Source organism: Narcine bancroftii, chromosome 13 (assembly GCF_036971445.1).
Source record: "Narcine bancroftii isolate sNarBan1 chromosome 13, sNarBan1.hap1, whole genome shotgun sequence".
Lineage (NCBI taxonomy): Eukaryota > Metazoa > Chordata > Chondrichthyes > Torpediniformes > Narcinidae > Narcine > Narcine bancroftii.
The window spans coordinates 2,475,053-2,489,394 of NC_091481.1; the positions used below are offsets into that span (position 1 = coordinate 2,475,053).

The window sequence follows — 14,342 nt, forward strand, 5'->3', positions numbered from 1 at the left end:
GGTTGTCGTGCAAGTTGATAGGACAGGTACGAAGGCCTATGGGACACTAGGCTTCATTAGTCGGGGGATTGCGTTCAGGTCCATGTTACAACGTTACAAATCTCTGGTGAGACCATACTTAGAGTGTTGTGTTCTGTTCTGGTCACCTCATTACAGAGAGGGTGCAGAGGAGATTTAGCAGGATGTTTCCTGGATTGGAAAATGTGTCTTGTGAGGCAAGTTTAGCAGAGCTAAGCCTTTTCTGGGAGTGAAGAAGGATGATCAGTGACTTGATAGAAGGTAACAAGATTTTGAGAGGCATAGATAAGGTAGACAGCTGGCACCTTTTCCCCAGGACGAGAATAGCAAACCCCAGAGGACATCTGTGCAAAGTGAAGGGAAGAAAGTTTAGGGGAGACATAAGGGGCAAGTTTTTTTTTGAGGGGGGGCCTGGAATGCCCTGCCAGGGGTGGTGGTGGAGGCTGGAACATTAGGGGCATTTCACAGACACTTAGGCCCATGGATGGAAGGAAAATAGGTTATGAGGTAGGGAAGGTTTAGTTTTTCTTTCTCAGTCAGCACCATGTCATGGGGCGAAGGGCCTGAACTGTATTCTATGTTAGATTGTGATATCCATCTTCAAGCACCTTAATCAATGGGCAGTCTTTTTTTAAAGTTTTTATTTTTCACCCTATGAACCATATCAATCAAAATACACACAAACATTTCCCTCTTAGATATACACAGTGGCATTTTCTCCCCTTTTTTCCCTCCCTCCTTCCCACCTCCCTCCTGACCCACTCAACGTTCAACATATACAATACAACAAACCCATTAAACAATGTCATCACACAATGAAAATGAACAAGAAAATTGTGTCATCTACTTTCACACACTGGGTCAGTTCCTTTCGTCGTCTTCTCATTCTATCATTTTAGGGGTTGGAGGTCCGCGGTAGGCCCTCTCTGTTGTGTTCCATGTACGGTTCCCAAATTTGTTCGAATAATGTGACTTTATTTTTTTAATTATATGTTATTTTTTCCAATGGAATATATTTATTCATTTCTATGTACCATTGCTGTATTCTCAGGCTATCTTCTGATTTCCAGGTTGACATTAGACATTTTTTTGCTCCAGCTAAGGCTATCATAATCAATCTTTTTTGTGCTTCATCCAAATCGAGGCCTAATTCTTTACATCTTATATTACTTAGAAGAAAGATCTCTGGATTTTTTGGTATTTTGCTTTTTGTGATTTTATTTAATACCTGATTTAGATCTTCCCAAAACATTTTCACTTTCTCACATGCCCAAATTGCATGTACTGTTGTTCCCGTTTCCTTCTTACAGCGAAAACATCTGTCTGATACTGTTGGGTCCCATTTATTTAACTTTTGGGGTGTGATGTATAGCGTGTGTATCCAATTATAATGTATCATGCGTAACCTTGTGTTTATTATATTCTTCATAGTTCCAGAGAATAACTTTTCCCATGTTTCATTTTTTATCTTTATCTTTAAATCTTTTTCCCACTTTTGTTTGGGTTTAATTGATGGGCAGTCTTGAAGCAGATTGGATTTTCTGTTCTTTGGCCAGGTTTGGGGCATTAGCTATAAACGTTAAATTGAAAGATGATGAGCTGCTTCATTGGTCAGCAGCTTGATATCACTGAGTTTTATAATTCTCAGCACATATCAGTAATGTCAATAATGCGGTATTCATGTGTTAATGCAGATTGTATTTATTGTAGGCAATCTCCTGCCACTTTGCCAGTGCGGACTGCAATTACATTGATGTAAAAAATACGACCCAGGAGAATATTGAGACAGAAGCTCTTGAAATTGGACAGCAGAAGTACGGCATTGGCAAAAATGTTAAGTTGGCAGTAAGTTTGTAAAATCACTCTTGTTAAAGTTGCCTATCACCTTGTGATCTAATGGAGTTGTGGTCAAGTTAAGTTCATCCTGTTGGTACTACAGGCCAAGATTAATCGAGGTTCAGTTCCAAGGCTTTAGTTTTGTACATGATGCTGTTTTGTCTGACCCACAGCACACACACCATTTGTATGTAAAGATACAGGTGGAATTGTTCAGGGTAGTTTTGCAGTTCCAGCTAATCTCATGACTGCAGAGACCAAGTGGAAGGATGTACAACCCTCCTCCTAGACATGCAGATCCAGAGGACAGATAGTGTGATCAGTGTCTTGTCTTGGTGGTCGATACCTTAGAAGGAAGGAATGCAGACTGCAGGCGGGTGAGGTTAGTTGTAACTGTAATCTTTGCTTCACCTTGTCCCTTTTCAAAGAAAACGGGTGTGATGGCACCATATCCACAACCTCCACAATCCCAGCTCTTGAACAGAAGCACCGGAGCACAGGCAATGCTAACCCATCTGCGGTTGTATCTCTTTCCAGGATATCTGGTGTTTCAAAGGACGTCTTGTACAAGGAAAGAGAACCAATCTGTGACGTCGTCCTGGACTGCCTCTAAATCACCACCAGAGAATCCTAGGAATGTGCGTCTTGCCTTTTTTTACCCCGTTTGCCATGACCTGCTTATTTTTCTTTAATCTGGTTATAATCTTGTTTTCACCATACTTTGGACATACATTGCATGTTCAATCAATGTTCATTTATTGTCATGTAATAGTACTGAACATGTAAAATTACATAAAATTGCCTTCTGCCTGCTGTCAGACAGAGTTGCCATTAGTGTCACCCGGCGTCCCTTAACAGTACGAGCGAAAGAGAAGCAAAAGCGAGTCCCTTCAGTCACTGAGTGCCCATGAATTTGCCTCCAGCCCTCCCACAGCCCACAGAATCCTAAGCTCTGTACTACACTGGTCCATGGCTCCCCTGGAGCTGACAACCCCTCGTGGCTGCTGCTCAGTGCAGACTCTGCCACCATGGGCCCAGACCCCCACAGCTAATATCGCTGGCTCCTTGAACAGGCTTCTTAAAGCCTTTAGGGAGCCGTTAACATCAGAGCCAGGTGGTTGAACCTATTAAAGCAGCACTGCGTCTGTCCTCCTGGGTCCACACCAGCAGCTTCCAGTTCTTCCATTACAGCAGCTCCACCATTAAGGTGCAGAAAACGTCTGCAATCAAACAGGTTTGTGATTCTCTTGGTGCCAGACTGACGGTTTATATTCTATTGCATGTCATTTGTATTTAATCCTCAGCACATTTTTAAGTTACCAGAAGCACAAGGCCTGGCAATGTGTGAGCAATGAGAAGCTGGAGAGATTCAATGGGTCAGGCAGCATCCTTGGGGAGAGGTGGTCGGTCAGCGTTTTGGGTCGGGACCTTTGATTGAGACTAAAGTAGGAAGGGGTGATATCTGGGGGAAGGGCTAAGAGGTGAGAGGCTATTGGATAGAAGATAGAGACAGGGAGAGATATGGGGGGGGGGGTGAAGAGAAAAAGATGAAGGTTGGAGATGAGAGTAAGAAGAAGAGAAGGAGCCAGGTAGAAGTGGGGCTTGCCGAAAGTTAGAAAAATTGATGTCCCTGTGTTGGGTTTAAGGTTGTCCGGGGGGTAATGTGATGTTCGATGGATGAGGTCAAGGACAGCCATGTCCGTGTTGGAATGGGGAGGGGAACTGGAATGGGTGGCTGCTGGGAGATCAAGCTGAGACCCATAGACAGTGACCAGGTGTCAGTTTCCACTTTTAATTCACTTTTTTAATACATTGGCATTGAATTATGATAAATTTTCCAGTGCATTTGAATAAGTTTAAAGGGAGCGAGAACCAGCCTTAGACTTCTCCATAGTTGGGGTTTTTCCTGCACCGTTACACCGTGGAATGTTTTTAAATTTGCACTTAATTGAAATGAGTGTGTAGACACCAGTTTTAATTGCACTTGGCTTTCGTGTTGTTAGGCCTTAATTATGTCATGTTGAAGTTGTCCATTCTGTATTAATTTAATGTTGCTGTAAAAATCATTAAAATGCAGGTGTTTCTTGCCGTGTGATGAACTCTGGTGAAAGCCTGTATGCAAATGCCTCTGAGCAAACTATTTTGGTCGGTTTATTGGCTTCTCTGCTTTGTGGACTCGTGGCATACAGTCGGGTGGGGTGTATGTATGAGCATTTTGCCCCATAATTGTTTCCCAATTCAAGCAACATCCTGGTAAATCTCCTCTACACCCTTTCTATAATGATGTGACCTCTGACTTACCCAAGATTTGTAGAGTTGTAACTTGACCTCTACTCTGGAATTCAATCCCCCTTTTAATTAATCCCAGCATCCCATGGACCTTCTTAACTATCCTATCAACCTGTGCAGCAACCTTGAAGGATGAATAGATTTGAACCCCAAAGTCCCTCTTTTCATCCACACTCTTAAGTAACTGACCATTAACTCTTTTTAAAAATTTAGACATATAGTAGCAGTGTTTTCAGCCCATGAGTCTGTGCTACACAATTACACCCCCGTCCTTTTTGAAGGGTGGGAGCACCTGGAGGAAGCCCACGCAGACAGGGGGAGAACGTACTTACGACAGCATCGGATTCTAACTCGTGTTGTGGTAACCATGCTGCCCCGTGATCATTGTAAAGATCCTCTACCCCATCTTGGAAAGGCTTCAGTCAATACATTAACCATTCTTAGCTCTGTACCTGCTAGGTGGGATAAAACTTGCTGAGGTGGGCTTTGAAATTTTGATCAGTGGTCCAAACATATGGATGACTAAATCAGCAACATGACCACAAATGGAAAGGTTGGTGCCAGAAAACTTGAGATGAAGTAAACAGCTTCTGTAAATTTGGTAAAAGGAAAGAAATATTCTAAAAAAAAATACCCAAGAACTTCTTGATAAACATTTGCTCAGGAATACCAAAGCATCTCTCTGAGTCCAAACAGAATCAGTTGAAGATTTGCTGTGTAAACCAACTATGACCTGAATCAGAGGTTCATCCTGGGTTCTTGGCTCCGAGATTTCGCCGCACTTACTTACCAAGTACTTCCCATTATGTGCTTACTGGGTTAGTCATGGTTAGTTTAGTGGTCAGCGCAACGATCAGAACCGGGGTTCGAATCCGGCGCTGTCCGTAAGGAGTTTGCAGGTTCTCCCCATGTCTGCGTGAGTTTCCTCTGGGTGCTCCAGTTTCCTTCCAGCCTTCAAAATCTTACTGGGGGTTGCAGGTCAATTGGGTGGCAAGGACACGTGGGCTGAAAAGGCCTGCTACCATGCTGTATGTCTAAATTTAAATGTTGGTAAACTTGAAGAAAACCCTTCAGCCACAACGTGCCACTTGTTGATGCCTGGTGCGATGAAAAATAAAACACCTGCATCCCAGACACTTCCTTCCAAAAGAAAACATTAGAAGAAATATTTATTCATCATTAAAAAGACAACTAGTTTTAAATATTTACCATCAGAAAATAACATGGTTATCCTGTGATGCCATTTGTAAAGCTGAGGTATAGTTCATGTGATGCTATCAGGATTCATTTTGAACTACTTAAAAACTTGCCATGTTCTTCTCCTCTTGGTAGCAGCAGTTCTCCTCCTATTTTTGGACCTTTCCTCTCCTACAGACACAGGAAGAGAATACAAAAATATCAGTACAATAAATTAATCCACCTAAACATGTTGACACATCACCATTTCTCCATGTGGGGAGCTCGATTGTCTGCAAGGCAGCACTCCGGATTGACACTGGGGATGGGTCCTGAGCATGGCATTGTTTGGCATTTCTGCCTCCTGCCATGTCAATCCAGGAGACTGCACAAGAGTGGTGTGGGAGAGGGGGAGTCGGTGTCTATCTGGGGACCATGCCGAGTGCTGCGGGTCCATCTGGGGGTACCATGTTGTGTCGTAGGGAAGGGCAGGGGGAGGGGCTATCCAGGCAACATCCCAGAGACCGCTGGTGGGGGGGTAATGGGGAAAGAGAGGGACGTGTCTACCCAGGGGATCATGATGAGAACTGCTACAGGGGCTGGGCGGCGTTGGGGACACTGTTCTGAGTGCTGCAGGGGAGGCGGCGATAAGGAGCAAGGAGACTGACGTGATGGTGGTGTGGGATTTCCACTGGGAAGCTGTTCTTTTTTAAAATTTAAATTTGATTTGCCTGTTGTGTTAGTTAAATGTTCTCATTGCCTTGATTAATTTTGTTACTGTTTTTGCGGATCCAAAATGGGGCTGGGGTGTGGCCTGCAAAGTGCAGCTTTTCACTGTATCGACGAACAATTCCATTTTATTTATCTTATGACCCAGTGGTGAGATTCATCAACAGGGATTAACGAAGCAAATCTAGTTACTGATGTTTGCTTGGAAATTAATTCCTTAACTCAATAATGAATGAACTAATGAGTACATTGTCAAATATGGGTAGCAATCAAACACCCACCTTCAACATTCCATCTCTCTCCCACTTAAACAAGCCACAGTTCCTGAAAAGAAACGGAAAATGATCACTGTTACAGAAAGGCAAGAAAATCTATTAATAATATTTCCAAAACTTTAATTAAAAATAATGATTTGAATTTCAAAAATGTTACAATTACAAGGATGAACAAGGTTTATAAAAAAAATACATAGTAGGTTTCACAACCCCAAGATATCCCAAAGCCCTCTACAATTAATCAAATATTTAAAGTGTATGCATTTTAACACCAGAAAGACAGCCCCAATTTATATGCCCAACTTTAAATATGTGAGAATGAGCAGATAATCTTTTGCAGTAACAGGTCCTCCCAGCCCATGCCAACCAATTCCTTCCATGGAACTAATGGAGCTACTTGGGTGGACGGGTTGGGCTGAAGAGCCTGCTTCTGTGCTATAGAACTCCAAGATAACGATACTCCTTGTACAGCAAAACAGTCAGTCCCCTGCTCTTTCCCCACAACGGGTTGGGAGTGTCGACAACCTTCCCAATTGTTGCAAAAGATATTTTCCTCACATCCTTGCTTTCTTGGGCAATAATCTACTTTTATAAGCGATTCTTCCATGTATGCATACTCAAATCTGTTGTATACTTATAGAGCTTGAATTACAGTGTAATGAACAATGAAGGTCATCAAAATAGAGCTCTGGTGCAGCACAATTGGACAAACGTCAACAGTTTTGATATGTACAAACCTACAATACAGTCAATACTCTTTCTTTGGCTTGGCTTCGCGGACGAAGATTTATGGAGGGGGTAAAAAGTCCACGTCAGCTGCAGGCTCGTTTGTGGCTGACCAGTCCGATGCGGGACAGGCAGACACGATTGCAGCGGTTGCAAGGGAAAATTGGTTGGTTGGGGTTGGGTGTTGGGTTTTTCCTCCTTTGCCTTTTGTCAGTGAGGTGGGCTCTGCGGTCTTCTTCAAAGGAGGCTGCTGCCCGCCAAACTGTGAGGCGCCAAGATGCACGGTTTGAGGCGTTATCAGCCCACTGGCGGTGGTCAATGTGGCAGGCACCAAGAGATTTCTTTAGGCAGTCCTTGTACCTTTTCTTTGGTGCACCTCTGTCACGGTGGCCAGTGGAGAGCTCGCCATATAATACGATCTTGGGAAGGCGATGGTCCTCCATTCTGGAGACGTGACCCATCCAGCGCAGCTGGATCTTCAGCAGCGTGGACTCGATGCTGTCGACCTCTGCCATCTCGAGTACCTCGACGTTAGGGGTGTGAGCGCTCCAATGGATGTTGAGGATGGAGCGGAGACAACGCTGGTGGAAGCGTTCTAGGAGCCGTAGGTGGTGCCGGTAGAGGACCCATGATTCGGAGCCGAACAGGAGTGTGGGTATGACAACGGCTCTGTATACGCTTATCTTTGTGAGGTTTTTCAGTTGGTTGTTTATCCAGACTCTTTTGTGTAGTCTTCCAAAGGCGCTATTTGCCTTGGCGAGTCTGTTGTCTATCTCATTGTCGATCCTTGCATCTGATGAAATGGTGCAGCCGAGATAGGTAAACTGGTTGACCGTTTTGAGTTTTGTGTGCCCGATGGAGATGTGGGGAGGCTGGTAGTCATGGTGGGGAGCTGGCTGATGGAGGACCTCAGTTTTCTTCAGGCTGACTTCCAGGCCAAACATTTTGGCAGTTTCCGCAAAGCAGGACGTCAAGCGCTGAAGAGCTGGCTCTGAATGGGCAACTAAAGCGGCATCATCTGCAAAGAGTAGTTCACGGACAAGTTTCTCTTGTGTCTTGGTGTGAGCTTGCAGGCGCCTCAGATTGAAGAGACTGCCATCCGTGCGGTACCGGATGTAAACAGCGTCTTCATTGTTGGGGTCTTTCATGGCTTGGTTCAGCATCATGCTGAAGAAGATTGAAAAGAGGGTTGGTGCGAGAACACAGCCTTGCTTCACGCCATTGTTAATGGAGAAGGGTTCAGAGAGCTCATTGCTGTATCTGACCCGACCTTGTTGGTTTTCGTGCAGTTGGATAATCATGTTGAGGAACTTTGGGGGACATCCGATGCGCTCTAGTATTTGCCAAAGCCCTTTCCTGCTCACGGTGTCGAAGGCTTTGGTGAGGTCAACAAAGGTGATGTAGAGTCCTTTGTTTTGTTCTCTGCAATACTATATAGAGTAAAATCCCCATTACCTGGCATTCAATCAATTGAAAACTCAACCAACCAGCAAAAAGAAATCATGGAACTAAATGATTAAAAAACAAATAACAACAAATAGTGTAAAAGAAAATGTTCTTGAAGAAACCCCTTGGTAGAGATGGGAGCAAACATTCGGCCAGCGGCAAGCCCCGGTCGTGTCCCACCTACAGCTGCTGTTTGAATAAAATGGTGGCGCCCAGGATGAAGAGCTGGCCGATCCACTTGCTGCTGCAGTGACTCCCCCAAAGGGTCTCCCTATCCCTGCTAGTTATGTTTATTTGCATATTAAGTACAATAGAAAGGCTTTATCTGTAAACTTGGGGGAAGGGGTTAATTATCACAGTTAGTGCATCCGAGGAGAGACAGTAAATATAGTTAACAGTCTGATTTAGGACTTGCAACACCGACAATTTGGTATCCCGTTAATGCTGACATGTAGGCCCAAGTGCCTGCTTCTGTGCTGTCCAGGTTCCAAATTTTAAATTTCCCTCTATTACTTCAAGATTTTTCTGGCCTACACACCTAACTAGTAAATCTACATCACGCAAGAACCTCAGGAAAACTCAATTGACAGTTTTTGGTTTATTTTTAAATGTTCAATAGGTGATAAACAGATTCTAGGGGAAATGAAGTCCAGAAAATAAGGAAAAACTTGTTTTCTGCCAAATATTTTGAGGATGTTAATTTTTGGCCACGCTGGATAGTTAGAAGAGCTACTGCTTCATAGTGCCGGAGATTTGGGTTAAATCCTTAACCTCAAATGCTCCCTGTGTGGAGTTCATGTTCTCCCTGCCTCTGTGAGGGTTTCCTCTGGGCTCTACAGTATCTACTCACACCCCAAAGCAGGCAAGTACCGGTAAGTAGAACATGAATTACAAGGTAAATTAATGATGGAAAAGAATTGCTCTATCAGCTAGCATAGATTCATTGGGCCAAAATATTGTAAAGAAGTTTATGTCATTAAAATCCATTCTGGTTCACTACCTTCTATCTTTACCTGGTTACTCTAGACTTAGAAGAAAGTGGTCATTAACTGAAAGAATGTAGCAAGCCAGTCACTGTGGGCAATTAGGGATGAGTTACTATACAGGCCCCCCCATTAACATGTGCATACTGTCAGCATTTTAAAAAGGTTCACTCCATTAAGATGTACAAGGGGTGGTGTCTTAAGAAAGCAGCCTCTACCAACAAGGACCCTCTTCTCACTGCTACCATCAGAAAGGGGGTACAGGAGCCTGAAGATGAACACCCAATGGTGCAAGAACAGCTTCTTCCCCCCCCCACCTCCCCCCGATATCCGATTTCTGAATGGACAATGTATCTCAGATACTACCTCGCTTTCTCTTCTTTTGCACCAAATAAGTTGGTTTATAGCAATTTTGCACCTTGTGATTGCTGCTGTGAAATAGGGAAGTTCATAACATGTTCGTGACAATCAATTCTGATTTCAATCATTTCCACATTTGTCCATTCATCACGAGCAAACCGGCCCAGACGTACCTGCAGTTTTTCTTCGGCAATCTTGTTAATGCTATGGCTCTGCTACCACATGGGCATTTAAAGAAGCGCTTGACTGCGTCGTGCCAGTAATACTCATGGTTTTCATTCACACATGTTTCCAATGGCTTGAAATGTGTGTATCTGCACTGCAATGTAAATGAGAACATCGTTAAGTATTATCACGAGACTCACACACAGTGCTCTCCTCTGTAGGAGAGAAAGTTCACTTCAGATTGACAAGATTACATCTGTAATTAAAACAATCTAAGCAAAATAACCATAGATGCTAAAAAATGGTCTGAAAGACTCTCTTGCACATATTTGAACAGTTAATAATTTTTGCTTCAAGATTAATTCTGATCAATAGTTCACCATTAAAGAAGAAGAATCATCGGAATCCAGGCCAGATGAATGTTCGTTGCTTTTCCCCTGAAGCACTGTAATTCCTGCTGTGAGATTCTCCGGGAGGGGAGTTTAAGGAATCCCTCTATGTATCTGCATACTGCGCGGTTTCAGTGTTAAAGGCCCAACAAATGTAGTGATGGCAGACTGTATTTATCATTTGGCTACTCTGAAACCAGAATTTCTTCAACATGCAAGTACCCAGCTTCTTTAGGAGTGACATAAACTGCCTTTTCCTCAGCAATCACAGGAAATCTCTTGAACCAAGGTGAATTTAATCTATTGATGGATTAGTCCCTCAAAAAATTATATAAACATTGTAAGTTTAGACACAGAAGTGCTGTGGGTTTTTAGTTGCAATATTAAGTAATATTTGGAAACTAAAAACCTCAGCAAAATTATCTCCTTCACCTGACCATTTCATGTGATTATAATTTTTAACTATTTTAGTTTCTACCTTTCCCCAGATTGCTGTCCTGTGAAAATCCTTGATGTCATCTCAGCTATAGGAGGTTGTTGAACTGATGTCTGACCCGAGCTGGTGGGACACCTTTGTGAAGGTTTTCACTGGTACTACAAATTACAGGCATGTTGGAGACTGGAAGAATTCAAACGAGATGCGAGGTCAAGCAGACTTTACTAATATCATTATTCAAGATTCTTTTATTGTCACGTAATAAAACAAATGTTTCTTCTTTGGCTTGGCTTCGTGGACGAAGATTTATGGAGGGGGTAAATGTCCACGTCAGCTGCAGGCTCGTTTGTGGCTGACAAGTCCGATGCGGGACAGGCATCAAATGTAATGTCACATGAAACTGCATTTAATCTGACGTAAGACAGACAAAGATTCACCATCAGCAGAAATTGCCCAGTGGAGAAAGAAAAGCAAATGAGAGTCCACCCAGAGTCACTAGGTGCTTTTAAACTGCAGCACCCGGGTAGCCCTCCTGGGACCCAGCTGCGATTAGTGGGGCAAAGGTGCCTCCAGCAGCTTTTAAGCTGAGGGGGGATAGCCCCAGTAAATCACCAACCCAGTGACTTAAGGGGGTGGGGTCCCCGCGGTGATGCGGTAAGTGACGCGTCACACAAACTAGTCTCTCCTGTGTTCCTCCCCTCCAACCCATTACAGCCAAACTCTGTGCCTGCGGCAGCGACCTCTCTCCCTCACGGCAGTGACCCCTTTGACCCCAAGCAACGTCGACCTCTCCCCCCATAGCAGCTACCTCAACCCCCTTGATCACTGCAGACACTTCAGCTAGGGTTTCCCTTGACGCCAGCACATAAGCCCTGATGTCACAGGAGTAACCGGATCGGCCATTTTGCTGTTCAGGCTGTCGGACGTGTCCTGAGTAAGTTTAACTGGGTTCCCCCCAAGGTAGGGCAGGGACCCAATTGACTTTGGATGACGATGACCAGATTGGACCCTTTCAAGCTGCCTTGTGAGTGGGGCACTAACTGGGCAAATTGCCTGGTGAGTACCCCATTTTACAAGGCAGTTTGAAAGCACCTACTAAGTGTAGTTGGAGTTGGAAAAGTTCATTGGGATTACTGAGGTAACCACTGCAGATCTCCCTGTATGTATTTGGTCAGACATTTGAAACCACCCCATACTGTTAAACTCCTTCTTCTACATCCCAAATGTAAACTTTGATTTCCACTTACTGCATGCGAAGTGGAAAGATGTTTACACAATCTCTCCTTCAAAATCCAAATGACTGCACTACCTTGTTTCCCAGTGTTGGTGACAGTTTTAAGCTACTGTATTATTAAATTTCTAAAACTTCTACAACAGGTTTTAATTAACAACTGTGATATTTTGCTTTTCTAGATTATTTCTGATCAGAGCAATCTAGAAAACAAAGGATACTCAAAACAAAACACTCGTTCAAGTCTGTTTCCTGGAAGGCCCCTGATGAACAATTGATGATCATACAGCAGTTCTCATCATGTGGAACAAAATTTGTCGGAATTCCATTACTGCACAAACAATTAAACCTCCCACACATGCGATAGCTACATAAAACACATTGTGTAAAAACAATTCCAGAGCGAGCTAAATGAGTCTGTCACACTAAATGAGATGTTGCTTTTTCTACCACCAGTCTTTAGATTCCTGATAATGATTTCCAGATAAATATTACCCTCAAAATAATTAAGTCATTAGAATTTCAGACAAAAATAAATGTCCTTTCAGATTTAAAAAAATGTATATGTAAATTAATTATGGAACAGACTTTGAACAAATTCACAAGTTTCAAATTTGTGAGCTTATTTTGTACATTCCACTTTTGGCACCTAGTGTGTATATTACTGGCAGAATCTGTGGGAGCTGAAAGGAATGTGAGGAGAAGGTCCAGGAAAATTAGAAATTCATGGCAAACACACTCTTGGACAGAATATTGCAGGCTGGCCAGAAAACTGATTGAATAAAAGAATCAAAGCACCATGACCCATGATTGATGCAGTCAAACTCTAACCAGCCATTGTGATGAACACACACCACATGCTTGCCATCATCCTGCAGAACACAAGTGTACTATAAGGGCCTATCACTTAGCAAACCCACATTAATTTGATAATGACTTTTTATAACAATCCATGGGATGACAATATAAACAGATTTTAAGGTAGAATGGAAGGAAAATTTTGGATCATTGCTAAAGATGGCACACCACTGAAAGCTGAATACCTTGCTGTATCACTAGAAAGGATTTTCATCGAAATATATTAATGAATTACCACTAAGAACAAAAAAACAAAACGTTAAAACAAACCTAAACAGCACAGCATTACAGAAGAGTATAGCACAGAATGCCTGAGGCCCAGCAAGCCCATGCTACTTGTTGAACCTACTACTACATTAATCCAACTTACTTTGTTCGGCCCTTGGCCTTCTATGTCATGGCAATTTAAGTAGAGCATTTGAAAGACAGAGGGTTGTGGGCAACTGGCACAAAGAGGCGTAGGTGCCACAAAAGATCAGCTACTGAATGGAAGGACCACACCTAGCCCTGTTTCCTTCTGCTCTTGTGAAGTGTTGGTGGAGGGGGTGGGGGTACTTCACCTGTAGTCATGCCTTTTTTATGGATTGCTTCTCAAAGCTATTTTGAATTTTCAGCTTGCCCAGATGCCCTATGTGCAGCAGTTGTATTCCATTTCTGACATGACTGGAGCCAAACATAAACAACGTGATTTTGCCCAATTTGGCTGCTTAACTAGACAGACTTTTTTTTTGACGGGCTGTCATGTCACTCTTTGAGGAGATAGCAATCAATCCAATCATTTCTTTTCAATTTTTAGCTTAGAAAACATTTTTTACTCCTTTTAAAATATATGAAACAATGGAAGAAATCTGGAGATATTTAATAAAACATGCAGATTTTGTACCTGGTCTCAATTACAACAGCATTCAGTTTGACAAAGCAATACTTCCATGAAAGATTGCACATTGAAACTGGTGCATCCTTTGAATTTCCCTCTTCTCTTACTTCTCTGTACCCAATATTGTACATGGTTTATCTTAAGGCAGAGATGTGTCTTGGTTGAGTTGAGTAAGTGGATTTATACTTGCATAAATAAGTTAGAAATTATCAAATTCAATATTAATGTAGCAAACTAGGAGTAAGAAACAGTGCCAAACCCCCAAAATGCTACCAAAAGTTTTCATCTTTGTAATACAGTCCAATCCATGTCATCTGGAATCCAAGCAACTGGCAGTCTCAGGAAACCAGAAAAAAAAATCCACAGAAAATAAACAGGTTTAAAAAAATGTTTAAAATTGGCTCGCCCTAGTGGTTAGTACATTAATTATGCAACACACAATCTCAAGCAACTGACAAATTCACTTAAATGCCATCTATCAATCCCCTTAGGTGTTAGATACCAGGGGTGGGTAGGGTGGTGGTTCACTGTTCTTGAAAAATGAATAA

At 42.8% G+C, this 14,342-nt stretch overlaps 2 protein-coding genes across 8 annotated transcripts in view; one reads left to right on the forward strand and one right to left on the reverse strand.

Moving 5' to 3' along the window:
• Nucleotides 1-12,672, forward strand: part of phyh (phytanoyl-CoA 2-hydroxylase) — a 33,425-nt gene extending 20,753 nt beyond the window's left edge. The window contains exons 9-12 of one of the 3 annotated variants that reach the window (XR_011348275.1): nucleotides 1,729-1,863; nucleotides 2,392-2,492; nucleotides 10,881-11,037; nucleotides 12,242-12,672. Coding sequence is in view for 2 of the 3 variants with exons in the window: in XM_069909650.1 (XP_069765751.1) it covers nucleotides 1,729-1,863; nucleotides 2,392-2,445 (189 nt within the window). In the remaining variant the exon portion in view is untranslated. Of the gene's footprint in view, nucleotides 1-1,728; nucleotides 1,864-2,391; nucleotides 3,992-10,880; nucleotides 11,113-12,241 lie in introns of those variants that run through there. The other 2 variants (XM_069909650.1, XM_069909649.1) reach the window with 2 other exon arrangements.
• The window catches only part of mcm10 (minichromosome maintenance 10 replication initiation factor), a 63,500-nt gene that overhangs the window by 8,835 nt on the left and 40,323 nt on the right, over nucleotides 1-14,342 (reverse strand). For 2 of the 5 annotated variants that reach the window (XM_069909638.1, XM_069909637.1), the window contains exons 18-20: nucleotides 10,012-10,157; nucleotides 6,330-6,372; nucleotides 5,285-5,511 (exon numbers count right to left, since the gene is read on the reverse strand). In XM_069909638.1, the coding sequence (XP_069765739.1) occupies nucleotides 5,428-5,511; nucleotides 6,330-6,372; nucleotides 10,012-10,157 (273 nt within the window). In that variant the 3' untranslated portion in view covers nucleotides 5,285-5,427. Of the gene's footprint in view, nucleotides 1-5,284; nucleotides 5,512-6,329; nucleotides 6,373-10,011; nucleotides 10,158-10,870; nucleotides 11,012-14,342 lie in introns of those variants that run through there. The other 3 variants (XR_011348272.1, XR_011348273.1, XM_069909639.1) reach the window with 3 other exon arrangements.